The sequence below is a fragment of the Achroia grisella genome, unplaced genomic scaffold (assembly GCF_030625045.1).
Source record: "Achroia grisella isolate CSIRO2021 unplaced genomic scaffold, CSIRO_AGI_Agris_v1 utg782, whole genome shotgun sequence".
NCBI classification, from domain to species: Eukaryota; Metazoa; Arthropoda; class Insecta; order Lepidoptera; family Pyralidae; genus Achroia; species Achroia grisella.
The window spans coordinates 3,248,956-3,276,926 of NW_026713022.1; the positions used below are offsets into that span (position 1 = coordinate 3,248,956).

The following is a 27,971-nucleotide window of genomic DNA, read 5'->3' on the forward strand; positions in this document are numbered from 1 at the left end:
ATATTCATTTCATAGTTAATACATGTAGTAAAGTAATACCTAAATGCAAAAAGACCAGTAATAATCGCTCGTAAGTTTACCACCATTATTGGGCACTTAAAATTAGGATTAAAATTGAAAACTTAATTGACAACAACAAAACTCAAATTAAAATAAACAGAAGTTAACAATCTATAGCCATAACATCAAATAAAATAATAAAAGAGACGCCATTTTGGTAGAAAGTAGAATAGTAGCTTTATAGATTAATTGTGACGTCACAGAATTTAAAAGGAATACTTGATTGAAGTTTTGGTAGAAAGTAGAATAGTAGCTTTAAAGATTAATTGTGAAGTCACAAAATTTAAAATGAATACTTGATTGAAGTTTTGGTAGAAAGTAGAATAGTAGCTTTATAGATTAATTGTGACGTCACAGAATTTAAAAGGAATACTTGATTGGAGATTCATATTAAAATTATAGACACTATTATGTTGCAAACTATACAGAATTTTAAAATCATGTAAAATGTAAGAGATAACGGCGTTCTATCCAAAATGGCACATAAGTCCAGTGTAACAACGTCTGTATTTGTTTACTCATATTACTTCATTTCATTATTGAACAATATCTTGAATAAATTTTAATTATGACTTATTTGTTACCGTTTCAAAGTGATTATAGCTATGGCTCTTGTATAATTATTATACACTACTAAACCTTACGTAAACTGGGGAGGAGGGAAGTTATGTGATGCTACATTGGACTTCTCGATTGTAGAGACGGTAGTGTTGTAGAGAGTTACTGGTCGCCGTTGGCGTGAGCCAATTTCTGCTTCTTCGTAGGAGGCGAAGCTCCAAACATCCTGCCCGAACGTAGCTCCGACATCAAAAACGGAACCTGCAGTATATAAATGCCACATATTTTATTACCAACTAAATTAAATGGGGAATATTTAATTTTTCATCTGCAAATTTCTTTCACTGACGCAATTTCCTATTAGTTACCCATAATCAATGGAACAATTTTAAAATTTATATCACACTAGCTGACCCAGTTTCGCACGGACGGATTACAAATCTTTGAATTTCTCTGATTATATTATTCTATACTATAACATGCATGTATTCTACAACCTTCTATAAACCTTTTCCTTGAATCACTGTATCTATTGCTGAAAACTGCATTAAAAAGTATGAAGTAAAAAATGTATTTCTAGATCAGACCACGCTGTATATAAAATATACGTGAATAACAATTTCATTATGTAATTTACTCAATTCAAGCGTACAAAATCCGCCATGACACCATGTCGTCATTGACTTTATACGATAGAGCATTACGCATACAAACATCTCAACATACATCTACTAGAATAACATCTGTGCACACAAAATTTCACTTCGAAGTCTTGTTTATTGCATTATTATTATTTTACAATATAATATAATACATATTATGTAATCATATGAAAGTATGGTTATAGTAAGGTATGTTACTAGGGGCTGTATTTATATTCAGGTTTGTTGGGTATATAGATATTTTATTATTATAAAAGTATATTGCAGACGTAAATAGTATAAATAATAATGAAGAGAAAAAGCCATTTTTGTAGTATTGTCACTTTCCCGCGCAAACGTAATGCCCCACAGATGCACAATACGGCGCGCAGCCGCAAAAGGATGATGAGCGCGTCATAGCTATACATATAACGATGTTAATACTATTTTGAGTATTGACAGTTATCAATGCATAATGGAATAATCATATTATACCATCCATTTGTATATCACTAAATTACTAAAGTAACATAAGACATTTAATAATAATAATAACCATGGACAATTCACACAGCCATCTAATCAAAAGTTAAGCAGAACTTGTGTTATGGGTACTGGACAACAGATACATTTTATATACATACAACACCCAGACCGAGGAGCGAGCAAACGAGATATTGAATGTCTTTATATCAATCGAAACGCCTCCATCTAACTATAATACTACATTTTATTTGCATGATGTAAAACAAAACATCCCGTATGGAACATACTCTATGGTCATAAAGAAATCAGGCTGTATATTGTATGTTAGAGCTGTATAGAACGTACCCTATGTTCAAGTTGCAGCTGATGCACCGGCAGCCCAAGACAGGCTCGCAGCAATCCATCGAGGGCAGCGCGCTGCTTGAACAGAGCGTTGACGACGGGCGCGCCCGCCGGCACGGCCGGGGCCTTCAGCAGGTACGACAGCGGCGACAGCACCGTGTGCAGGCCCGACCACGCTGCGGGCCAACATTTTTTTTTTAATACTCTAATGCTGTCGGCCGCAGCTGGTCATTGCAGCTTTACCGGACGATAGAGGCCGAGTGCAGATGGCACTCCAAACCCTCGGAAGGACTTATGGAGACTTCAGTCTGAGGACACCGCTAGGGGTTCGAACCTCGGCTCAGGTCGTCGTAATATCGATCCCCGTTTGAATTGGACCAAGGACTGCGGGCCAAGGACGAAGGGAATTGTTAGTAATGGAGTCTAGTGTTCCCATTGCTAGCAATGAACCATGTTAGGTCGACTTCAACGAGATTCCCCTAGAAACCATCGTGGTTAGTTCCGTGGTTATATAATCACGATGGGCAAACTGACCTAACATCATTCTCATCTTATCATCCTCTCTTTTAGGGTTTTGGGCCTGTATCTAAGACAACATCCTTCTGTAGTGAAATGTACAATTGTTTATTTAATTTGAATTCTTCTATTGCTTAATGCAGTGTGTTAGGAATAGCCCCCGTGGTAATATTTACTGTATTTTGCTGCTACATTTTTAATATATTATTGTATCATAGTGTATAAATAAGTATTGTAAAATATATATATATATATATATACATATTATAAGTACTCACCATGTTTCTCGTCTGGTCTAAAGCTGACCCGTGTGAACAGTTCCGAGAGGAGCACCAGGTCGAGTATGAGGGGCACTGCCAGCAGGGAGTCCTCGCACGTGTTGTGGATCACCAGCGTGTTGGTGCCGTGCAACATTATCTCCGATGTGTACTCGTCCATCGCACGCTTAGAGTCACCTGCACACGTGCATTCATCACCATAATTACAACATAGTACAAAACAAAGTCGCTATCGCTCTGTATGCTTAAATCTTTAAAACTATGTAACGGATTTTGAAGCGGTTTTTTTTTAATAGATAGTGTGATACAAATAACGCGATGACTACGAACAGGGACGAATGGAAGAGAAAAACATATTACGCCGACCAGAAATAAATGGGATAAGGAAGAAGCAGATGATGATGATGATGATAGTGATACAAGAGGAAGGTTTATATAATACATGTACACCCGTGCGAAGCCGGGGCGAGTAGCTAGTTACATATAAATAATGAAACTGGAACGCGTTGTTATTATTTGATATATTTAGTACTTTATAAAATTGTTCTTTTAATAAAAACAATAAATTAAAAGAATTTTTTTAAGATCTTTTTATCTGTCTATCTATCTTAAAAAATCTATTCTATTAAATTATTACTAAACTTTCCAATTTACTATAATAAATGTAATTACTATACATATATTTCCTTTATGAATACTTTTAAAAATGTATATATTAGAAATACTTGATTTTTATTATACATAAAATACATGACGATATGACTGATCCCCGACTCAAAGTCGCCCAACGAACTATGGAAAGAGCTATGCTTGGAGTTTCTCTGAGGGATAAAATCCGAACGAAGTAATTCGCCAGAGAACTAAATTGTGCGACATAGCTCTTCGTATCTGTAAGTTGAAGAGACAGTGGGCTGGTCATATCTGTCGCAGATCCGATGCTAGCTGGAGTAGGCGTGTTCTAGAGTGGAGACCGCGAATTGGCAAACGTAGTGTAGGACGCCCCGCAGCTAGGTAGAGCGACGACATACTTAGAGTTGCGTGTAGTAACTGGATCAGAGTGCTGAAGATCGTATCTTAATTTCTTCTTGTAATTTTTATTCCCATATTGATTCCTTCCTCCATATTAAAATAATATTTCTTTTATTGAAAATGAGGTTGTTACTGATGTGTATTAATGAACCCATTGCTAATAATATACCATGTCAGATTGAGCTGCGTGGATCCCATCGTGAACCATCGTGATAAGATCCTGGTAATTACACGATGTGCCAACTGACCTGACCTCATGTCCATCCTATCATCCTCCACAAGTGCCCCGCCATAATCATCCATTAAAAAAAAGAACTCACCAACGTATGGCACGTATTTAATGACTACCACGTGGTCGGGCTTCTCGTCAGGCTTGTACAGTATGGAGTTTGCTTCCACCATATCGTCGACTACGTTGCTCTTCGTTATCTGTGTATAAGAAAATAAGAATAAGAGATAGATATAGAATATTTTTAAAAATTAAATATAAACAGAACAAAATAGGAATAAAAACAAGACATAGTGATTTAGTTACTAGAAATGGCAAATTGCATTGAGCTAACAACGTTATAAAAGTCTTAGGAAAGCAATCTCTTATAAGTTAAAAAAGTAGTTAGTATAATAAAATCTAAAATCCCCGGACAACTCACACAAAGTTATCTAGTCCTAAGCTAAAAAAAGCTTGTGTTATGGGCATTACATATATAATTGATATAAATACTTAGATACATTTTTTGTTAATACATACATAATATAGTACATAGAAAACACCCAGACCAAAACAAACATAAAGAAAACTTATATTCTGCTGATATAATCGTCACGTCTTTCATCAAAATCTTTTCAGTTTCTTAGTAATGACAAGTTTACAGATAACCTGTCAGGCAGACAGAATATCGAAATTTTATAATTAGTAAGGATTCGATATCGTAATGAACTGCTAGCGTAGTCTAAACCACGTGGCATTACATAAATATTGTTGTAGTAGAATCATTATTGCCTTGCCCTTGTTATTTGGGGTCGATGCAGTATGTCCTCTTATTCTGCTGATTAAATAAACTTAAAATATGTATTTATTAATATATTCAACGTTTGCTTATGCCGAGACGGTGTTAATATAAACTATATATTATTTATACATCACTATTCTATTTATATAAGCAACTGTAAAAACTTAATATACAGTGTGTTATTAGCAGCTGTGTCACCCCATAGACAACTATCAATAACATATCAGCAATATGAAAACATGAAAAAAATTAGTTCCAGTGAACTCGTAAAAATACGAAATATTAAATTTAAATTTTTATACCTGTATAATACTAAATAATAATAATCTCAGGACAATTCACACAGCGCCACCTAGACCCAAGTTAAGCTAGCTAAAGCTTGTGTTATGGGTACTTTTAGAGATAAGTCCTCCTTTGATAACATTAGTTAATATACTCACAATTAATATACTTACAAATGTATTTAAGTGCAATAAAGAATATTTATAAACAAAATACATGTGATTATGCCTTAATGAATTGAAATCGCGACCATCGGACGTAAAGAGGTGTGCTAGACCACTAGACCACCGAGGTCGTCGAATATGTATATATTATGTGTGTATTAGTCTATTTCGGATTACTCTAATGCTGTTGCAGCAGCTAGAGAAAGTATTTTTAACAAGCTGCTTATAGAGACTGGTCTAAACCACGTGGCATTAAATAAACGTAGAATCATTATTGCCTTGCCCTTGTTATTTATAGTTTTTATTTGGGGTCGATGCAGTATGTCTTCTTTTTCTGCTGATTAAATAAACTTAAAATATGTATTTATTAATATATTAAACGTTTGCTTATGTCGAGACGGTGTGTATATAAACTATATATTATTTATACATCACTATTCTATTTATATAAGCAACTGTAAAAACTTAATATACAGTGTGTTATTAGCAGCTGTGTCACCCCATAGACAACTATCAATAACATATCAGCAATATGAAAACATGAAAAAAATTAGTTCCAGTCCACTACTCCATTATAAATATATATAAACAACGTTAAAAACTTAATATACAGTGTGTATTTCGATACACAAAGAATACATCAACAACATGAAAAAAATTAGTTGCAGTGAACTCGTAACAACACGAGATATTAAATTTAAAAATGGCTGTCATTCAGAGCTGTGAGGGGTGGGACTCCCCTTTATACTATACCGTATTTTGTCGAAAACATATAACGTTATATACGATACGTGGGTCAATTATCGGAAATACGATACCTACCAAAATGTATAACGATGAGTATATTAACGACATTATAATCACATCATGAAATTATTGAGTTAAACTTGTAAATGTAAATTGTTGTCATATCCAACTGATGTCTATATATTAATTTTACTACACCATGTAAATAAGGTCCATATACAGACATAATATATACATATACATGTATATATTAGTCTTTTTTTCGGGCTACTCTAACGCTGTTACTACGCTGTTGGCCGCAGCTGGCCTTTACAGCTTCAACGGACGATGCAAAAGGCACTCTACATTATATTTACAGTGATATTGTTTGTAGTATATATATATTATGTACTAAATGTGATAGAAAAAAGTCATTAAGGAATCATACCTCTTTAGAGCGAAACTGTTGTGGTGCAGAGAGATTCTTCCCATCGTTGTTGCCCAAGTGATTGTAGCTCACAATAGACACGGGCTTCAATCCTGCATGAACATATAAAACTTTTATACTGACCAGTCCCAATTCTACAATTATGAAAAGAAAGGTTTACTGGGTACATCTCAGTCCTTAGGAAGGGCGACGCTAGACGGATTCCGTGGACGCATGATAGTCAATGTCTATGATGCATGTATACAAGCGGCAGTTTACATAATAAATTTTTGAGTCTTTATATAACAAATTTTTAAGTCGAGAGAAAGGAGCTCCTCTCGAATATACTGAATGTATCAAATAAAAATTATTTATTCATATAGGACATTTTAGTCATGTACGATCGTCAATTTTTTTGTAATATTAGATAGAATTTTTTTATTATATTATTTATATTAATTTTTTTTTCCTACCGTTCTGTTCAGTCTACAGATTCAATTAAGAAGAACTGATAAGAAATTAAACGGAGATCTGAGAGGTCTGAGATCCATAAGACTGTCAGTTCTTTAATTGACTATGAAACGGGAATTAATACATAGAATAATTAATACATAGACATACACAATTTATTTTTCAAGAATACATAAATTTAAGAAAACAAAATTGTGTGAAACTTTGCAATTTAATGTCATTAAATTGGAATTAGTCCCAGAGTAGAACAGCAAGTGGGTTGTCAGCATGGTTACCATTCAATTACATAAAAAAACTCACCGGCTGACACTAGGAAGTCGACCAACACCGACTTAAGTTTGGTCTGACCGGACTTGAAGTCGTCGCCCGCGACGTACACTCCGTTCTTCTCTGCCCTCTGAACCACGCCTGGCACCAATGTGTTTTGTGGCGAGCCATTTATGTAGCAACACTGGCGACAATAACATGTATTATTATATATTTTCTTATGTATTGTATGTATGATTGTTCTGGATAAATATAAAATACATAAAGAGCTGCTTAGAGACTGGTCTACTCTAATCACTGTGACTGATTTAATCTTTTTAGTTACCTAACCAGTTAATTATTTTTATTCTAATTAGTAGTTCGTACACATATACAAAAATATAAAGTTACAACAATTATTTAAAAAGAGCTGCTTTCTGTCCTTCTTTTGTTCTTCTGTTAACGAGACAGCTTTCCGGTTGAGAGTAAAAAAAAAAATAAGTATGTCTATTCAAAAAATGCTTACATTTTAGTTAATTTGAATAAAGAATTATCCATTCTATTTTATAAAACTGGCATAGTTACCCCTTCGTCTATGGCGGCCAATGCAAATATAATAGAGGGTGATATCTCAGGCTCATTGCTGCGCAGCGCTCGCTCCAAGTTCTCTGAAGTGTCGTGAACACCATCACGCACCTCGCAGAATCTACAAAAACATTAACATATAGTAATACTAGCTGTGCCCGCGGTTTCACCCACGTGAAATTTATAGCCTATATGTTATTCTGATGTATAAGCTATATCACTGTAAAGTTTCATCAAAATTATAAGCAGTTGAGGTAGTCTCTGGACGACTGAAACACTGCGTTGGCAAACCTTAATATGCTCGGCTTGAAACCCCATACTGTAGTCTCTAGAGAAAACGTCGGCAAGTAGTTAATTCCACAATTTAAATGTACGCTGGAAGAAGCTTAAAAACCGCACTATCCCTTGTTGAACTTATATGATATCCTAATCAAAATTCCGCCTTCTAAAACATCTAAAATTTTTATTTAGGCGAAAGTGCTTTCTTCGGAGGCATTAAAAATATAAAACAATATTCTTGAACAACATCATAGAAAAAAACACGTGTACAACTCACCGCTCAGTGTTGGCCGTCCATAACACGATAACTTTGTCAAGCTTCTTCTTGTCGCGGAAGTCCTTAATGTCAGCACGGATTTGCAGGTACTGCTCATGTTTGGTACCGCGGATCAAGTTGGTTGCTCGGTCAGCCTACAAATTATTAACAAAAAATTTAATACCTACGTTTATATGTAAAATTAGGTATTATCCACAAATTCGCCAGTATTTTTTTTTCGAGATAAATGTCTCCCTAGTACCTCTTACTATACAAAGACATAAAATTCAAATGGCTGTTTGTACAATAATTCCAAAGGAACAGCTTTTCACTGACTGCTTATGGAAATTACACAAAAAAAATATTATTATAATAAAGAGACTTTCACTCGCAGATAGTCAATGTTATAGTAAAGAAGTAACTCAAGCAGCTTTAATTAAAAAAATAACAATAAAATAGTTAAAACAGGACTTAATCGCTAGCTCTTAAGCTACTACATAAATAAAAAAGATCGTCATTAAAATCCATTCAATCGTTTTGACCTAATAATATAACGAACTGATTGACAGACACTTTCGAATTTATATATAATAATAGATTGAGGAACATACCTCAATCTGTAGGTACCTACGATAGGTAAAAAGTTATTTTTCCTCAATCTGCGTACCAGGAAGTGATCAGACGCGTACGAAAATAACAGAGCAAATATGCCAAAAATAGTAATAGCACACTATGATAGGCAAATACGTCATAAACATATGAGATTGACGTTTTGTGTTTTCCTAGTTAAAGAAACATATGTTCTGGACCTTTCTATGGGCAACATTTCTTTTTATGTATACTCTAAGTGTATAACAAGTGTGTGAAGTGGATAACAAGCTGCCGTCCCCTGATGATAAGTGGCAATATAATAATATTCATTCATTCATAATTTAAGAACGACGCTCTTGTCGGTGGAGCTCTTGCTTTCCAGGATCTTCAATCATACTCTTTAAACGTTGATACAACACGACTCCAATTCTCTCTTTAATTTGCTTGATGAAGCTGTGCCTTGGTCTTCCCCTAACCCGTATCAAGTGTACTAACATTTTTCCTCGTCGATTTTCTATAGTATTTAATATCATACTATAGTATAGTCCGCTATGTTTGTTCATATGTATGACAATATACATACACGAACCTGCGACCATAAACCGCTAGACCACCGAGGCTATTCGTCTATTCATTTCGGCGCGTTAATCTTAGACTAAAATAGCCTGACCAGTTTGGACGTATTTTTCACTGTTTTGTGGCAAGCGTCGTTTTAAATTTATCTGTGTGTGTCTGTATTTCTCATCATAATCATTTTACAAACAAACAAATATATTGTCTATTAGCTATTCCGGCAAACGTTGCCTTGTCATATAAATATCTCTATTAAAAAAATATGGGTAAAAGGATGAAAATTTAGAGTTGTACGTAAGTATGTTTTACATAATGTCGAACCATAAAATAAAAAACAAAATAATTTTGGGGTGGACCACCCTTATCGCTTAGGGGTATAAAAATACCCTATTTTAATATATGATAACAACCTATTTTTAGACCTCCCAAGCATACATATTTCATCAACATCAGTACAGATTTTTTTTTTCATTTTCATTTTATTTATTTATATTTTAGTTAGAAAGATTTTTATACCGTATTCCACGGAAATAAAGTCACGTGCTCATCTAGTTGACAAATATAAATTTATATTTTATGATAAGTCATCCCATCAAAAGTGCTCATCTGTTGGTGGATTTATAAATAATGTTTTGAAGGCTATAACAGATAACCTTATAGCTCATTAAAATTGTAATGACTGGCTGTATTGTTATCCTGCTATTAAACATATGAATGAGTCTTCTTATAATATACAAAAGCTCATTGAAAGAAATCTTGATTATGAAATAAAACAGTAATACATGTACGTACGTCATATCTAAGAAATTATTACTAATGGACGTAACATTGTTAGATATTAATTATATCAGTTTTTAGAGAGTCGAGTCGTAGTGACGTAGTGTCCTAGTGGTTTATTACCACGACTCTTATATCCAAAGGTCCTGAATTCATATTTAACCGTACCAAAAACTGTTTGTCGATTTATCATTTATATCGACGTCAAAATAGGCGCCAGCCGTTTCTTGGCGCCTTCCTAAAGCAAGTTTTTTGAGAACAGAAATATAGACATGATAGAATATGCAAAAGGCAAGAACGGTAGCAAAGTTTACTTCGGCAACTTAGTTTCTCTAACTTTCATTCATGGATTTATATTATTTTGTTTAATTTCGCTACCAATAGCATATGTGAGATCACACATATTCATGGCGGAATCTTTACCTACTGGAAGTGTTACGACCCTCTCTATTAGTGATCAACTTCCGACCACTACTGAACCAACATCTACATTACAACATTAATTTTAAGGGAATTTGATCACCAATAGAGTAAGTCGTAACGCTTTCAGTTGGACATATCTTATTTCAAACATGCTAATGGTAGCTGAATTAAACAAAACAATATAAATACATCAAATAATGAAAGTGTCTTCCGCAAAATAACACCTAATTCGATTTAGTACATCTAACTTATACGCAGTTATATATGATGAATCTTTGTCTAAAGGAGTGTATCTATTATTTGTAAAAAGTGAGTAGTATAAAGTCATACACTTAATAGTTTTCCGGGATTTATATGTAAACTGTATAAATATAGAGTAATTATAATGTATTTCCTGGTTCAATATGTCTTGCTTCTTTTAACACGCGACAAGGTTTATTGTACAGTGACTTGATTAGTATATGAAATGCTATGTCTATCTAGTTTATAAAGGAGTTAATTCACAAGACTCACGCTAATTAGTTAAAACACATAATCATCTGTTTCTACCTCCATTCATTCGGAGTCTGAGTAATATGTCTTTCTTTAGCAATCCTGTCAGGTTTTAGCAACCCTGTCAGATTAACTGCCACGCGGTTCCCCCTGGAAACTATCATGATAAATTCCTGGTGAATTTATCATCCTTATCATCATTCTCCATTGATTCTTCTCTACTTCTCTATTATATGAGAAGTGGTACTATAATTATAATATGTCGTGACAAGAAGTCGTGATCATCAATCAACAAACCCAAACAATGTAACTATTCATAAGTGATTATATGAAGTTTATTTTAATAAAGATTATTTCTATTTCATCCTGTTGGCGAAACTCTATCCTATGATCGAGATTAGATATAGTAAACAAAATATAAATACCAGAAAAGTTTTGGTATCAATCTTACCTGATTAGCTGCAATAAAGTCGGGATCGTATATAGCAGGCCGCGGTTTCATTGCCGACATTTCTTTTTTTAACTTCTGCTGCAGGTCATAGTCTATCACCTTAGCTCTTGCCATAGACTCCGCCAGGTTTAAAGGGCTGATGTCCCACCCGTCGATTACTAGATTAATATAGAACAGATTAATATATTCAAATTCAAAATATCTACATTTTCATGTAGGCCTATTTACAGACTCTTATATGTCAAATCTATCGTCAGTTCGTAATAATTTCAAAATGAGAAGGACACACAAGAAACACGTTAGTACTAAATACTACATTTTAGGGTATGAGAAGGAAATTATAATATATACTCTTTACTATCTGTGCCTGCAGATTCGTCCACGTGGAATAGTGACTGATCAAATAAATAAAAAATATTTAATAAAATAACACAAAATAGCCACAGAAAAAGTTTCATTATTATAGCTTAAAAAATGACAAATTTCCATACACACTTTCATCCCCTATTTTATTTTACCACCTTAAGGGTACCTTAAGGATCTGGACCTTTAAGTTAGAGATCTCTTCCAGGCCGGAAGAGATCTCTTTCAGAGAAAAGTTCACGTTTGGTTCTGGAAGTTACAGGCAACCTATGGCTGTGACTTAACTAGTAATTAGCGGGTAATGGTAATGATAGAATAAGCGTAGTAGAATATGGTCGAGAAATAATAATGTCTAAATACTGATATATTTTAATGCTCCAAGGATTGCATATGCATTGCATGGGTGGTGTAAGCGTGAAAGAAGGGGAGACGCGGGTGGTCTTTAATACAATGCCACTAATTAATGTTCACGTGTTAGAATTTCTAAGACTAACATGTTATGCCAACCTGTTAAATCTATAACACGTTGACATAAATATAGACTAGTTATTGTTATTTGTTTATTGAAACTGAAATTCATTTGTTTCTTTCCATTTCGTACCGAACTGGACGGTAGGAAAAAAAATATATATAATGTAAAAACTTGAAGTTCATAAGCGGCTAAAATGTTCTACAGGAATAAATGATTATTGAATTTTATTAATTATCATGATATTAAGGATTCAGGAGATATTATAAAATTTTTTAAACTGTTATTTTGTAGTTACATACTTTAGTTAAGTAGAATATATTTATTTCGCTTATATATTTTAAGTATTATGTTTGGTACTACATTATGTTATCTGTGGTACTACTTTAGTGCTTGCTTTTGATTGTTTCTCCGTTTTATATTTGGAAATTATAATTATAAAACCACTCCGTTCAAGCTAGATATCAAATATATCCTTTTAGATTTTAGTTATTAAATATAGTATAATAACAAAATTAGCCTTTTAGTGAAATAACTCATTATACAAGAAACAAACCTAAATCATCAGGATCAACCATTGGCAGCAGCTGTGACATCGGCACATACACATCTCGACCTTCTTCATCAATGCCCAGCCTTACAGTGGATGCTTGTGTTATAGAACCAAACCTGTTGAGGGTAATTCTAATTATTACTGTTTATACTATTTTAGATATTATTATGTGGACCTGAGGATATTTAATAATAAAAATCTCAGGATAATTCACACAGCGCCACTAGATCCAAGTTAAGTTAGTTAAAACTTGTGTTATGAGCACTATATATACAAATACATTTTTTATTTTTATAATAACACACATATTATACATAGACTGATACAGAAAATCATACATTTTATTTTTTGGTAGTTGGGTATCTGTGAACAGTACTATAAGCAGGTGAGTTGTCGGTAGTAGGCATGGGAGGATCTCTACCCTTCGACAAGGTCCCCAGGTTTCAGCTAGCTAGAAATCTTTCATCGGATTATACACATGAATATAAATGTTTGTGCCATGCAAGGTATCGAACCCGCATGTTGGAAACTATTTTATATACCTTTTTTATTGTCTATATTTTTTATATTATATTGTTTTTATATGACATAAGTCAATTTAATACAAAAATATTCTTCAACTACAACAGTGCTGTTTTACTTTTTGCTCGTCATCTTGGTCTCCATCCTTTACACCGCAACTATCAGAAGTAAGGTGGTGTGCTGTTTGTAGAGAAACCCGCTAGACCACAGAGGTTGTCAAACATCATCCTATACTGTGACGGAAACAATGTCATAGTTTGAAATTGTATTGCCTTGTACATAAGTATACGCTCAATATTTACGTACATTTAATAATAATAAAATTCATTAAATACAAATTTCTCATAATTAACACCACCATTAATAAGATACTCACCAATTAGGATCCATTTTCCCATTCTTATTATTCCATGAGAGTTGGTGACGATTGGCCAATACACCTGCTGTGAATGTAGACCCATTGTTACCACCCCAGCCGACCAGCATTACACCAACTTTGCCAACTTTCCTTGTAGTGCGGATGCTAAGAGATTTCTGGTAAGGTTTAGCCTGTGAAATTATATTGTAAGGTTACATTCTATTTTTTTTTATTATTATAGCATGTTAAAGATATTTATTGAACTATTTTATTACTCAAACACTATCATTGATTATTTAGAACTTCTTGCATAGATTATAATTAATATCGAAATATATTTTTGTTTATTAGACAATATTATGACAGTTGCAATGTTAACAATATTAATAAGACAAATTTTATCGTTTCTTAAAAGCAAATGTGTGTATTATAGAAAATATTGTCCTATAAATATATACCATATTATAATATTACCAAGAAAATTATAAATAGTCATTTTTTGTAAATACATTGCATTACTTTGCTTTCAGTTGGATTAGCAAATAACCGACAGGATATAGATATATAAGTATTTTTAAATATAACCATAGTTATTTGTAAATATTAGAAATCAATAATTGTGCTTATCATTTTAATTTTCAACTGACTAATTTTAAATTTTATATCTGTACTTTAATACTCACAACTAACTTATTGCCGTTTTTAGTCACCAAAGTTTCCTCATATTCATAATCCGAGTAAATAAACTCTTCAGTATATTTTGTATTTGGACTTACTACAACCAAATTTGAAGATTTTTCCATGACTAAAATATTATATATCAGATAAAACTTTAAAGGTTTCAATGAGAGTCGCAAGCTAACCAGCTTTGGGTAATAAGTTATTTTTTAAAACGATGTTAGTTTTATGTGAATTTAGTACCGGCACAAAATATGGGTGCCAATCAAGACAACGATATTTACGAGAACATACGAGAACAGGCAAAATTAAACTGATGTAAAATGTGCTCTATCTTATCTATGCCGAGAATTAAATACAGTGACTGACAGTAGTTGACAGCTATGACATGACACTGAATAATAGGTAACTAGATGCCAAGTAGAATATGTCTTTGTACTATAATACAGTGCCGCCCCCTTTAAGGAAAATGTTAGTTATTTTCGGGAGTTAGATGATTAATTTATGAGATTATACATTATAATGTAATAACGTAAATAAATTTATATTAAATTTAGGGTATATTACATTATAAAATATGTTGATAAATTAATGTAGATCAATTTATCTATATAATAGCTACACTATCTGGTAATCTGTAAATCTATTGATACCTCTATGTGTCTACCCGTGGAACTTTTTAATTAATGTTTATTATTAAATTCTTAATAATGTATACAATAAATAAAACGTGATTATAAAATCAACACAACGAAATTTGGCCAATGTAAATGAAAATTTAAGAATAATTTGTTCATCATGTAACTCTGTTTCACACTTTACTGAAGTGAGTGAAGTTCGCTGTTCCTTTCATTTCTTTCACTCACCAATACAATCACATATATAACAATGTAACTATAGGATATGCATTGATGAAAAGGGATGGATAGTATTTATTAAAAATAAAAAGAATTCATCTTGCTTGTTCCCTCTATCTATTCTTGTGTTCTCATTCTTATTCGTTCACTCGAAATAACTCTGTGTGTATACAAAGAAAAGATTCTAATACATAGCTACTTATTACAAATACAAACTGTCATAAAACTTACTAAAATCATCAAATGTGAAGTTAAATATGTAGTAGATACTTAAGTACTCCCAAAAAGAAATACATTAATATGGACTAAAGTTTGTGAATAGATTTGTTTAATTTTAGTAAACTAGAATATATTATATGTTCTTTATTTTAAATAAAATAAAAGATTTATTAGTAGGTAGTTTTCCATCTACACAGAAGAAACTCAAAATTCTCCAATTTATATAATACCCTTTAAATAATTAATCTACTTCTAAAACATAAAATTTCATTATAATTGTATTTTCACATACGTAGGCGTGCCTACTTCCTAGCTATCCTACCTACCTCTAATGACGTCTAGTTGACTATTATGTATTGTATATATTTAAATAGCGAGTTAATATATTATTTTTATCTACTGTAATAATATACCTACTTAGAGGTACGTAGGTACGACAGTATTATAATTTAATATTATTGAGTAGATACATTCTTGCTTGGAATGTATGAACGCTGTCTATAATACAATAAAGTTGTATATTAATTACGGTATAATAAAGCATGCGGGGGACGAGGGGGCGCGCCGCGCTCTCATATTCCGTATATTGATTGTGTGCGAGGGGGCCGGGGTAAGGAGGGGGCCACGGCGTGCCCCACTCTGTTTTTTACGACACGGCTTTCTGTGTAACATAATTATTGTATTTAATTTTGTGAAATGTTTCGGTGTTATTTGTGAAAAATAGGGAAGTCGGAAACGCGAATACGAGGTAAGAAATTCGCGCCGGTAGTTATCTATGAAAACGGCGTAACGCCAAATTGAATTAAATAATATAAAATTTTATAGTTCTAAATTCCGTCGGCGGCACGTACCTATAGTATATTACACTGTCATACCGCGTACGTATAGTGTTTTTTACGGGCATCGTTCTAAAAATAAATTGTAATAATTATAATTTTATGTAGCGGTCGCAGTGGAGTCGGTTTTCTGTCGATTATTCATCAGACGTGAAGTTGTGTGATTTGTGATCCCTAAGTGTTTGTGGTGGTGCAGATGCAGGGGTTGGTGAGCGATAAGACGTTCCACTTGAAGTGGAACAACCACCTGCAGAACTTGAGCCAGCTGTTCACTACCATCTACTCGTCGTCCGCACTCGCCGACGTCACGCTCTCCTGCCGGGACGGGACCCTCAAGGCACACAAACTCGTGCTTTCAGCATGCAGTCCATATTTCGAACAGATATTCAGGTATGTACTATATTTTCTGTAATAAAAATATAATTTATATATATAATATCGTATTTCTCAGTGGTAGCCAGTTACAAATTGTTTTACATATAATTACCTAATTGAAATCTGTACCATTTGCTCAATATGACATCATTATTTTTTCTTGTGAAGTTATTTATAATTCTGTGTAAGTATTATTGTAAACAGCCAAGAAGCCATATTTTTATGAGTGTATGTATATTATTTATACAAATTGATTTGCAATTTTGACAGTGGGCATCCTTGATTTACCAAATACATATTAAATTGTATTTTTATGTCATGATAAAATCAATATATGTATTCAATATATTTGGTAGTCAGAACAAATATATAAAAATACATAAAAGTGTATGTTTAAGTATCTATAAAAAAAGCAATGGATATTTTTACAGGGACAACCCATGCCAACACCCAATTGTGATCCTCAAGGGTATTCCATTTTCGGAAATCAACCTCCTGGTTGAATTTATGTACAAGGGCTCTGTAGATGTTCAGGAACTAGATCTGCAATCCCTGATGCATACAGCCTCAGAGCTGGAGATCCGTGGGTTGGCTTATGAGGCTCGTGATAATGCTGCACAGATGCTAAATGTGAACCTAGAGTACCCAACATATACTCCGCCATCGGTGACTGCACAACAAACATTTCCACAAGCCAGAACAGATGTAGAACGGCTAAAACAGGTAAGTGATATTTCATTTTCTATACTACTCTTAACCATGCTCTACCGAGTCTGAAAATATTGGGAAATATATTTTAAAATATGCAAAGACAAAATATTTATATATATATATATTTTTAATTCATAAGTCTGATTGACCAGTAAGGTTAAATGTTTAATTTCATCTAACCATTAAAAACATTGATGTAGATACAATGTAATATAAATATAATAATTTCTGTATACTGTGATTTAAATGGACATATTAATTTCAAATTAATATGAGATATCCAACATATCTTGATTAACATTTTATTATATAATAATTAAAAATTAATTATATTATAATTTATATTCGGAATAATATTTGGTTCATTACAATTCTGTGGTCTAGGTCTGAAGAATGAGACAAGATAGTGAAATTACAGGCTATGACATCTTAGTTCTCTGGAATACTGGATACCATGAGATCAAATGAAAATATGATGTCCATAATGCTTTTCATATAAAATTAGATAGTTATAACTTACTATCAGCTTGGTTGGCATTCTAGTTACATGAAAAAAAAATTGTTGTCAAGGTGCTTTAGCGGTTTCGCACACTGCCTTTCTTCTAATGGTCACAGGTTCGATTCCTCGCACAATACAAACATTTGGATTCATAACTATAATTGTCTATTATGTCTATTATGTATGTATTAACAAAAAACCAAGTATTTATATCAGTTGTCTAGTATCCATAACAAGCTCTGCTTAATTTGGGACTGGATAGCATTATATAAATATTCCTGAGATTTATGTTATTATTATATTATAAAATAAATGTAAATGTAGGTATTTCATATATTATATTAATTAATAACAAATTATATAACAGCCTTATATACTTTATACCTGTAGTAATTATAGTTTTGGGTGTTACCTAATACTTTATCTTGATATATTATGTGTTCTATACATACTTAATTGCCAAGGTTTTCTTATATTCATATGAAATCACAGTATACTGTGTGTTTAGGAATCAAAATCAACAGGAGTATCTCACATAGTTTAAATTAAATCAGCATAATGTTAGCAACAGAATTGCTTGGATGTCTGTTGTATTACTCATGGAAATTATACAAGTTATTGCTATAATTGGTTTATATTACTATCAAAATTTCCAATAAAATATATTACATTTCTATATATTAAATTGGATCACCGAAGTTTGATAATTTTGTAAAAAATATTGACAGAGGAAAATATATATATGTATATATATTTTTATTCTTGAATTGATCTATAAAAAATTAAAATTTAACTGTGTAGTTTGGTTAGTAGCTTAGGTCAGTCATGCCCATCATATATATTATAATAAAATAATCTGAGCTGTTACAAAAATGGACATGTGTGCATTACATTTAATTATAGATGAGATGTATATAAATTTGAATACTAAATTATATTAGGATAATTTGTGTATTATGTAGTAAAGACAGTATTGCAATTTGTTGTATAAAATTATATTTAGATTTTCTTCTGCTTCAGATGTTCACTCTTGACAGAGTAGTTGTGGCTTTTATGATGGTATCTGCTATATCTTCATTGTCCTCCTTCCTATAATTAGATATTATGTAGAAAAATCTGATTCTACACATATTATTCCTATAAATTTTTAGAATTATATATTAATTAACTAATTATTAAAATTATCATTATAATCAAGCCTTTCTCTGTATATGTATATATTTTCTATGAAAAATAATTAAGAAAGTAGTACCATAGTATTTATTATAATAAATGCCATACTTCACACAGATATAAAATGTATCAAGGGTTATTAACACATTATTGATAAAGGAAAAATTAATAATAATATTAAATTTGTGTTATAATAAAAAATACTATTAAAAATATGGCCTAAAATTGCGTTCAAAATAATGTAGGTACTTAAATTATTTTAAATTTTTGTACTGCTTTAAAAATATTTCTATACATTTTCCTTGTAGGCAGTTATAATAAAAAGTCCCTTAAGTGAGCACAAAATTATTAGTACATAATACTAGTGTGGAGGTGACATTTGCGTATGATTATACCCAAAAGGTATAATGGTAATTTATTTGGTTATTTACACCTATCATATAAGAATAAAAATTTACGTTTTGAGTTGTGTTAATTTAAAACATAAATATTAATTATTATAAATTGCTTATTTAAAAACTTATTATTGCTCTATTTTCATAATGGACAATTTATATATATAATATTTTGTATATAATATTATACAGGTTTCATCAAATCAATCATCAAATCATTTCATCTAAAACCAGTGTTATATTAATGAAATTGAAGGACTTTGACTATTTATTCCTTAGCAGAAGGTCATATATATATTTTTTTTTTTTCAATTTATGTAAATTGTAGGCATTTCTTGTCATTTTGGCATTTAATTACTTAATAAAAGTTTAAGAAATATACCTATTTTGAATATGCATATTCCATAGAGAAAATTATGTGAGTTTTATGCATCACATGATTAAAAATGAATACTGATTATCAACTATAAAGACGATGGAGCTTCTTATTACTCTTGTGTTTTAAAGTAATATTATAAATTCTGAAGACGCTTTGTATATACTAAATTATAATGTATTTTTAAATATCGAACATTTTTATTTAATTAGTAATAAATTGATGTTTTTTCCTTCTATATTGTGGTGTGAAATCTTATGACGATCGTATTAAAGAGTAAATATTATGACTGTTGTTATGACATACTGAGAAACAGAGAAACAACGAAATTCATAAGATTAGGTTTTTGAATATATTTTTAACCATTTATTTATATATTGTTCTTTATTGCACCTTAACAAAAAATATATAAAGAAAAACAGAATATTTAGAGTACAGTGGACCCCCGGTTATCCGACAAACGTTTTGCAGGGCAGTGTCGGACTTTTTTACAAAAGAGTATCTTGTAATCCGACAAATTACAGATCCAGTGATAATATTCTATGTTATATATGTATATATGTATGTATGTATATGCACTCTGAAGTATATTGTCAAAAAATATTCAATAATAAATAATAGACCATGTCGGATTACAAGGGGGCCGGATTACCGCGGGTCCACTGTATATAGATATACAAAAGGCGCTCTTATCGCTTAAGCGTTCTCTTCCCAGACAACCTTTGGGTAGAGGAGAAAAAAATAGAAGGTTTCATTTTTTGTTTTTTCTATGGAATTTAATAATAATAATAATTTAATCAGTATTGCATATTACAATGTAGAAAACATACATTGTTACAGAATAAAGATGTTATATAATACTGTTTGCATGCATTGTGAGATTATTATGGTTTATATCGTATGGATGATGAATTGACATTTATGCATCGCCTTTTATTCTGTCTGTTCAGCGTAATGGTTAACTGCTAGAGAATATGTACTTGTAATTTTGATTGAATAAAAGTATAAGTATAATTATATTATATTTATTATTGTTTATAATATTATATCAGTAATTTTGAGATTTGTTTATACCGACCACATTCGCCCAAATCTGTGACATTGCTTTTTTTTATCCTTGTTTTTGGAATTTTAGTATACTAAATATAGATATAATATTTGTCTATTTGTATTATGACTAACTTTCCGATGATGCTCAACACCTATAACATAAATTTAATTCTAAATATCTACGCTAGGATCACACCACGGTGAAATTAAATATACTTAGCGAAATGTCAGCATATCAAGTGGTAAATTCACCACAAGGTCAGTTAATAATATCTGACTAACCCATTCGTGATTTGTAGGCGTGACGTTTTATTTAATATTGAGACAATGTAAAATTTAGTTTAGTTTAAGCGCAATAATCATGTGAATTTCGCAAAAATATTAGTCAGGTTATAATATATCATTATATAAACACAATGACGTGTTACTGAGTCACCTCCAATAATATATACATTTTCTAGTAGTTTCTTTTAAATATTTATTAGGAAATCGTATTAGTGTGATTATCTGTAGTCCCGCATCATGGAAGCACATATTAAATGACCTAGGACAATTCACGCAGCGTCATCTAGTCCCATGCTAAGCAGAGCTTGTATTACGGTTACTAGACAATTGACATATCTATGTATACTGTACGTATACATAGGAAACACCCACGCCGATACAATCATACTTATGAGTATAAATGTTTATATCGTGCGAGGAATCGAACTAGCTACCATTGGAAATAAATCTATGTGCTAAACGGCTTGACAGTCGAAACCGTCATTTGACCTTTTCGCGTATCTTGAAATTTTAACTGTCACCAGTACCTAAACCCCTCCGATTGATCCCCAGTCCAATTCAAACGGTATCGATATTACGACGGCCTGAGCCAAGGTTCGAACCCCTAGCGGTGCCCTCAGACTAAAGTAGTATTCGTCAGGCGGGAGTTGGCCTTCAGCCGCTCCATAAGTCCTTCCGCGGAGTCTTTTGGAGTGCCATCTGCCCTCGCCCCCTATCGTCCGGTGAAGCTGTAAAAGCCAGCTGCGGCCAACTGCATTAGAATAATCCGAAAAAGAAAAAAAAAACAGTACCTAAACTGTCCGTAAATCTAAAACCAAGTAGAGATAAAAAAGTTTAAGAAATATACAGAAACAACATAATATTTTTTTGTTTATTGAAAAAATAAATAGAATGTATCGTACGCAATGGTAGTCTGTGAAGATTCACTCATAATAACGTTTATATACACTTCTGAGTGCAGTGTTCCCTCTTGACTTTTCTAGCGAGAGTAACGTACAAGTGTGAAACCATTTCTCTATATTATTTTTATAATACGATATATTGTATTATTACAATAATACTTTCATGTTACACCTATCTAAACTAACTGTAACTCGTGTATTCGTCCACTTTGTTTTGAGATAAAATATATGTAATAATGTGTGATACGTTATTCAAGGTAACCTATATATAAATAAGCTTAAGTTTGTTCTCGCGATTAGATGGTATTATCATCATGTCAAAATTCACCTTTTTTTTTATTAATATGTTTTACGGCTCTGAATACAAGTCGTTTTTAGCTCAACTTAACAAGTACACTAACTTGAAGTTTTACAATACAAGACGGAATTGCGGTAAACTTGCAGAAGGACTGATGTAGAGGCTGAAGGCCAACTCCTACCTGACGAATACGACTTTAAACTGAGGGCATCGGTAGAGGTAAAATTCACCTTTTGATGGAATGTGTCAACAATGACAGTGAAAGACAAATCTTGCTGAAAGAAATAAATTTAAACAAAATTAATGTAGTCATTTTCAGAGTATTACTAATAAAATTTTAGGCGTAATATAAATATAAAATATTTTAGTGTATAATTAACATGATTTCTATTGTGATCCTAAGCTCCTAAATATATAAAGAGAAAAGAAAATTACCGTTATACCGTTTAGTCGTGAAAAGGCAAAAATTATTGTACACATAGATATACTTTCTCATTTATATTATTAGTATGGATATATGTGGGTATAAGAACGATCATAGAGGTCATAAATATTAAATACAGCGTAAAAGTTATTATTTAATGGTTGCTCTGTACATAAACACATAAATATACATAAAATAATCATGGTAAAGTCCCTAACCCAAAGCATTTATTTTATTTTTATATATAGAAGTAAATTATGTACAAAAAGGTCTTTGTAGTGACTTATTTTAGTCGCTTGTGCTCGTGGTTTCACACGTGAAATTTATAGCCTGTATGTGCTCTGTGTATACGTTATATTACTGTAAAAGTTTGATCAAAATCCGTTAAGTGTTTTTTAAAGAGTAACAAACATCCATCCATACTCACAAATTTTCGCATTTATAATATTAATAACATCTCTGCGAGATAAATACAGCATCGTTGCAAGTGCATCGAACGTAGCACTAGATATGTCCACACTGCATATAGTATATTCAAATCTACCGTCTAGCGAGTCTAGCCCCTTTCACCCTTCAATCAATATATGAGTTTGTTAGTGCCCCCCCCCGGCTGCGTCCGGGTGCTCATAACTTTATGAATTTTGTATACTTAACATGTTGCTATATACATATAGCCTATGTCACTTTGTAATATTGTTTGTAGCCTACAAACAGTTGCAATTTCTCAAATGTTTGCATTGGTTCAAAAGTTTACTTATAACAAACTCTCTCTATATTATATTACGGTAGATACAATATTAGTAACTGACGACATGCCCTGGCTACTCACGGGTGCATTACAAATCTTTAAATTCTCGACTTTTCTGTACTATAATATGCATTTATTGCTGAAAACTGCATTAAAATTCGTTGCGTAATTTATAACATCTAAGCATACGTGCAACGGCGGCGACTTTATACTATGTAACGATGATTATAAATCAGTATATGTATATAGAGAGACGAAGTACTTAGCCTTCCATGGATTCTTAGCAGTCCATCGTGTGGCAGGGAAAGAAATTCAAAGCAGATCCCGAGAAAGTATCCCTCTTAAACCAACAGCTATGTGTTGGTTTAGGAGTAGTTTTACGCATACACGGGTGTTGGTTTAGGAGGTTTAGGAGGGTCACAGGAACCTACAGTTACCTTCACTACTCCTGTTAGTCTCCCAGTCTAATTAAATCTGGTATAAATAATATATACTCAGCCAGCCTTGGATTCTCATTCTAGTACAGAACTTCCTTCCAAATTATGAACAGTAACGGAACTTAATAACTTATTTTAACAAAAACGTGCATGTGTTATACAGAGGCACTATGTGTACAGTGTTCATATTAAAAGAATAAGTTTAAGCATTTTCTATAGGAAAAACGCTTACAATTTAACAAATATTTTCTATTCGGTTAGTTAATACGTAATGATATAAAAAAGTCAAAAGCACGAGACCTCACGGTCGAAATAGGAACGGCTTAAAATGTACCACGATGACAATTATGTATTAGTCATTCGTTTTTTGTTCTTATTTCTTAACATTACCTGCCATGTCGAGATTATTATATCGTCTTTTTGTTTTTTTTTTTTTGTGAGCACAGGCTACCATTAAAAAAATATGGCTTTATTGCTTTTTTTTGTTGCGCGCACCGGGAACGTGTTTAGTCTCGAACTCTCAACCCCCCTTTATGATCCCGCCGCCTGTATACAAATGGTACTATATTTAGAACACTTGCATTATACTATTTATTCCTGCGTATTATTTATGATTTCTGTTTAAACGGATTTATATTTCTATACATTTATGATGCATATGCCATGTTTTATTTTTAAATCTCGAACATTATTACTTCGTATTGCGGGCATTGGTAGAAACATTTTATGTATTGACTAGCCGTGCTGCGCTGCGCGACTTCGTCTGCGTGGAGTAATGACCTTGAGCAAATAAAGAAAATATATTTAATAGTCTAACCCGAAGAAGACCAAAGAAAAAGGTTTCATTGTTGTAGCTTCAAAAATAACGAATTACCGTACAAATTTACGTCCCCTATTTTATTATACGCCCTTAAGGATAAAGTTTTTACAAACTTTGAATGTTATATTTATTTAATCAACAGTCTAAAAAGAATGAAGCTTAATATTCTATCTTTAAAAATTACGATATTTCCATACACCTTTTTATCTCCCCTTTCAGCTCTTTATTCATATTAAAAAGTAGCTTATATGCTTACGCAGGGTCTAGAGTAGTCTGGACTATCAATTGTGTACCAAGTTTCATTTAAATCGGTTTAGTAGTTTTGTCGTGAAAGCGCGACAATCGGAAAGACAGACTTACGCCTTTATAATATTAATAAGGATTAGATATTTAATTGTACCTATTACGATTAGGTTCGCGGCTGTCAGTCAGAGCAATAGAACGCACGATAATCTACAAAAAATAATAGAGCCCCGTAACAAATCCAAGAAAAAGATGAATAAATAAAAAATATATACGAAATTGCTACAATAGAACCATTTGTCTATGAAATCATATTTCTGACAGAATCTCTAATGATAATGAGGTGTAATTATTGTAGAGATTTTTTTAAATTGTAATTGTCAATTTTGTGATGGATTAAATATTTGTTAAATTATTAATGATAACGAAACCGAGATAGACTTTGTAAAACCTTGTTTGTTGTGTACGCAAGTCTCACTTATTTCGTCCGCCAAGCAGTATCCTTTGCAAGATGTAATTCGGTTGAAAGCTAGATAAGACGGAGCAATAAGAAGCATGATATATTAGTCCTCCGTTAGGTAAATCCTTAGATGGTAACGTATGAGTGGTATCACGTTATCATCTGATGTTTGACCGACGCCCGAGGTTCGAACCTCTAGCGGTGCCCTCAGTATAAGTCCTCTCGCGCATTTGGAGTGCCATCTGCATTCGCCCTCTACCGTCCGTCCGTCCAGCTAATAGCATTAGAGTAGACTGAAAAAGAAAAAAAAGCTCGACCGATGCCTATGCGTTGGTTACAACTTACCATCGGGTAGGACGTCACCTTGTTTGAAACATTTTGTCAATAAAATAAAATAAATATATTTAGGGGTGGGTCACCCTTATCACTGAGGGGTATGCAAAATAGATGTTGGCCGATTCTCGGACCTACCCGATATGCATACAAAATTGAATAAAAATCGGTAAAGCAGTTTCGGAGGAGTATGGTAACTAACATTGTGATATGAGAATTAAAAAATATAAAGAAATATAAAATTTCTGCTCTTTTTTAAATAAGTTTAGTCGCACCTACTTCTACAGGCGAAAACAAAATATAATAATGTCACAATAGCACCAATACTCGATACAAATACGTTTTTTGACGTAGGTACAAATATTTGCCTTGCAGTCGGTAATTGAACCCGGAACCTCGTGACGGAAAGAACGGTACCGCATCGCTAAATCACATTACGTATTAAATAATGTATTATTTCTTTTGCTGCATAGTAAGAATTGTGAATATCATGCTCTATTTAATATGAACAAGTAATTCGCATACATTTTTTTATCTCAGTTATTAAAGTTTAATAATAAAGAATATAGTATAATAAGACTGTGGTATTTAAGTAACTTGTGACTAAAATACTTGTGGCATGGAATAATATATCAAATTCTTTAGTTAATTGATTAAAATTAAAAATATAGCAGACTATTTCTAGATATATTTGTCCTATTAACAATGGATTTTTCCAATTTGCATGCGTAGTTTCCTTATGACAAGTTAATGTTTAATAACATGCGTCTTGGTATTTGTAAAGACAAGACACCGCCACAACGGATGCGTGAATTTTCAGTGGTTCTCGAAATGGTCGTAATAAAACTCTCAAACATCAATGGGAAATAGAAAGAGGGATATAGGAGTTATGTTTTTTAAATAGTTCATCTTATTATTATTACAAATGCGAAAGTTTGTGAATAGATGGATGGATGGATGTTTGTTACTCTTTCACGCAAAAACTACTCTAGATACGGATCTATGGATATTGATGAAAATTTACTGTAATATACCTTATACATCCAGAATAACATATAGGCTATAAATTTGAAGCGGTTGAAACCGCAGGCATAGCTAGTTTATAAATATTAATTAACTGCATGTTTTTTATTCAACCGCTTTTTCGTAATGCAGATTTAGACGAGAATAATGAGCAAAAATCTTGGCTGCTGCTCAATCAAAAATTTTTTTGTAACTACGAACTATTAAATAGCGTAAACGAGTAAAATAGTAAATTAACAATTACTTGAGTAAGATAAAATAAATCAAACAAGTCGTCAAACGAACTAGTCTCTACAAGCAGCATCAATTCCTGAGTGTAACGGACTAAGCTCTTGTAATCATAAAAAAAATACTATTGAAATGTTTGGACATTTCCTTTCAAATGAAGGAAGTAGGACTACAGAAAAGGACAAAAAAAAAATATATAGGTACGGAAAATAATAATGAATAAATGTATTTTTATAATCTGTGGATAATTTTTCTCTCCATTCGTCCATGTTACCGGATGCCTTGTAATGTTATTGCTAACAATTCTTAATGTTAACAGTTACCATAAATTATTATTTCAAATAAGAATAGCAACTTTGTTATGTAATCACGGAAGATATTATTTAATTGGAATAATAACAATATTAAAATCCTTGGAGAATTCACACATCGCCCTCTAATCTAAGTGTTATGGATACTAGACAATTTATATAAATACTTAGATGTTTTTTTGTAAATACATACATAATATACATAGAAAACACCCAGACCGATACAAGCACTCATACTCATGAATACAAATGACGGTACCGTGCGATGAATCGAACCCGCCACCAACAAAAGTAAAGCATGCTAAAGGAACTTGACCACCGAGCCCGTAAATTTTTTTATATACTATGATGGAGGCAAACGC

At 32.3% G+C, this 27,971-nt stretch overlaps 2 protein-coding genes across 4 annotated transcripts in view; one reads left to right on the forward strand and one right to left on the reverse strand.

Moving 5' to 3' along the window:
• Positions 1 to 372: 372 nt before the first annotated feature.
• Positions 373 to 14,928, reverse strand: LOC131851203 (inositol-3-phosphate synthase). The gene is made up of 12 exons (XM_059201658.1): positions 14,612 to 14,928; positions 13,947 to 14,119; positions 13,052 to 13,164; positions 11,664 to 11,821; positions 8,378 to 8,511; positions 7,822 to 7,942; positions 7,291 to 7,441; positions 6,541 to 6,632; positions 4,231 to 4,339; positions 2,882 to 3,058; positions 2,091 to 2,263; positions 373 to 879 (listed from the first exon to the last, which is right to left on the reverse strand). The coding sequence occupies exons 1-12, from the start codon at positions 14,729 to 14,731 to the stop codon at positions 781 to 783; spliced, it is 1,620 nt and encodes a 539-aa protein (XP_059057641.1). The 5' UTR covers positions 14,732 to 14,928; the 3' UTR covers positions 373 to 780.
• A 1,353-nt stretch (positions 14,929 to 16,281) lies between these two features.
• The window catches only part of LOC131851254 (transcription factor GAGA-like), a 43,905-nt gene continuing 32,215 nt past the window's right edge, over positions 16,282 to 27,971 (forward strand). For 2 of the 3 annotated variants that reach the window (XM_059201724.1, XM_059201725.1), the window contains exons 1-3: positions 16,282 to 16,430; positions 16,715 to 16,908; positions 17,325 to 17,616. In XM_059201724.1, the coding sequence (XP_059057707.1) occupies positions 16,715 to 16,908; positions 17,325 to 17,616 (486 nt within the window). In that variant the 5' untranslated portion in view covers positions 16,282 to 16,430. The remainder of the gene's footprint in view (positions 16,431 to 16,714; positions 16,909 to 17,324; positions 17,617 to 27,971) is intronic. The other variant, XM_059201726.1, reaches the window with a different exon arrangement.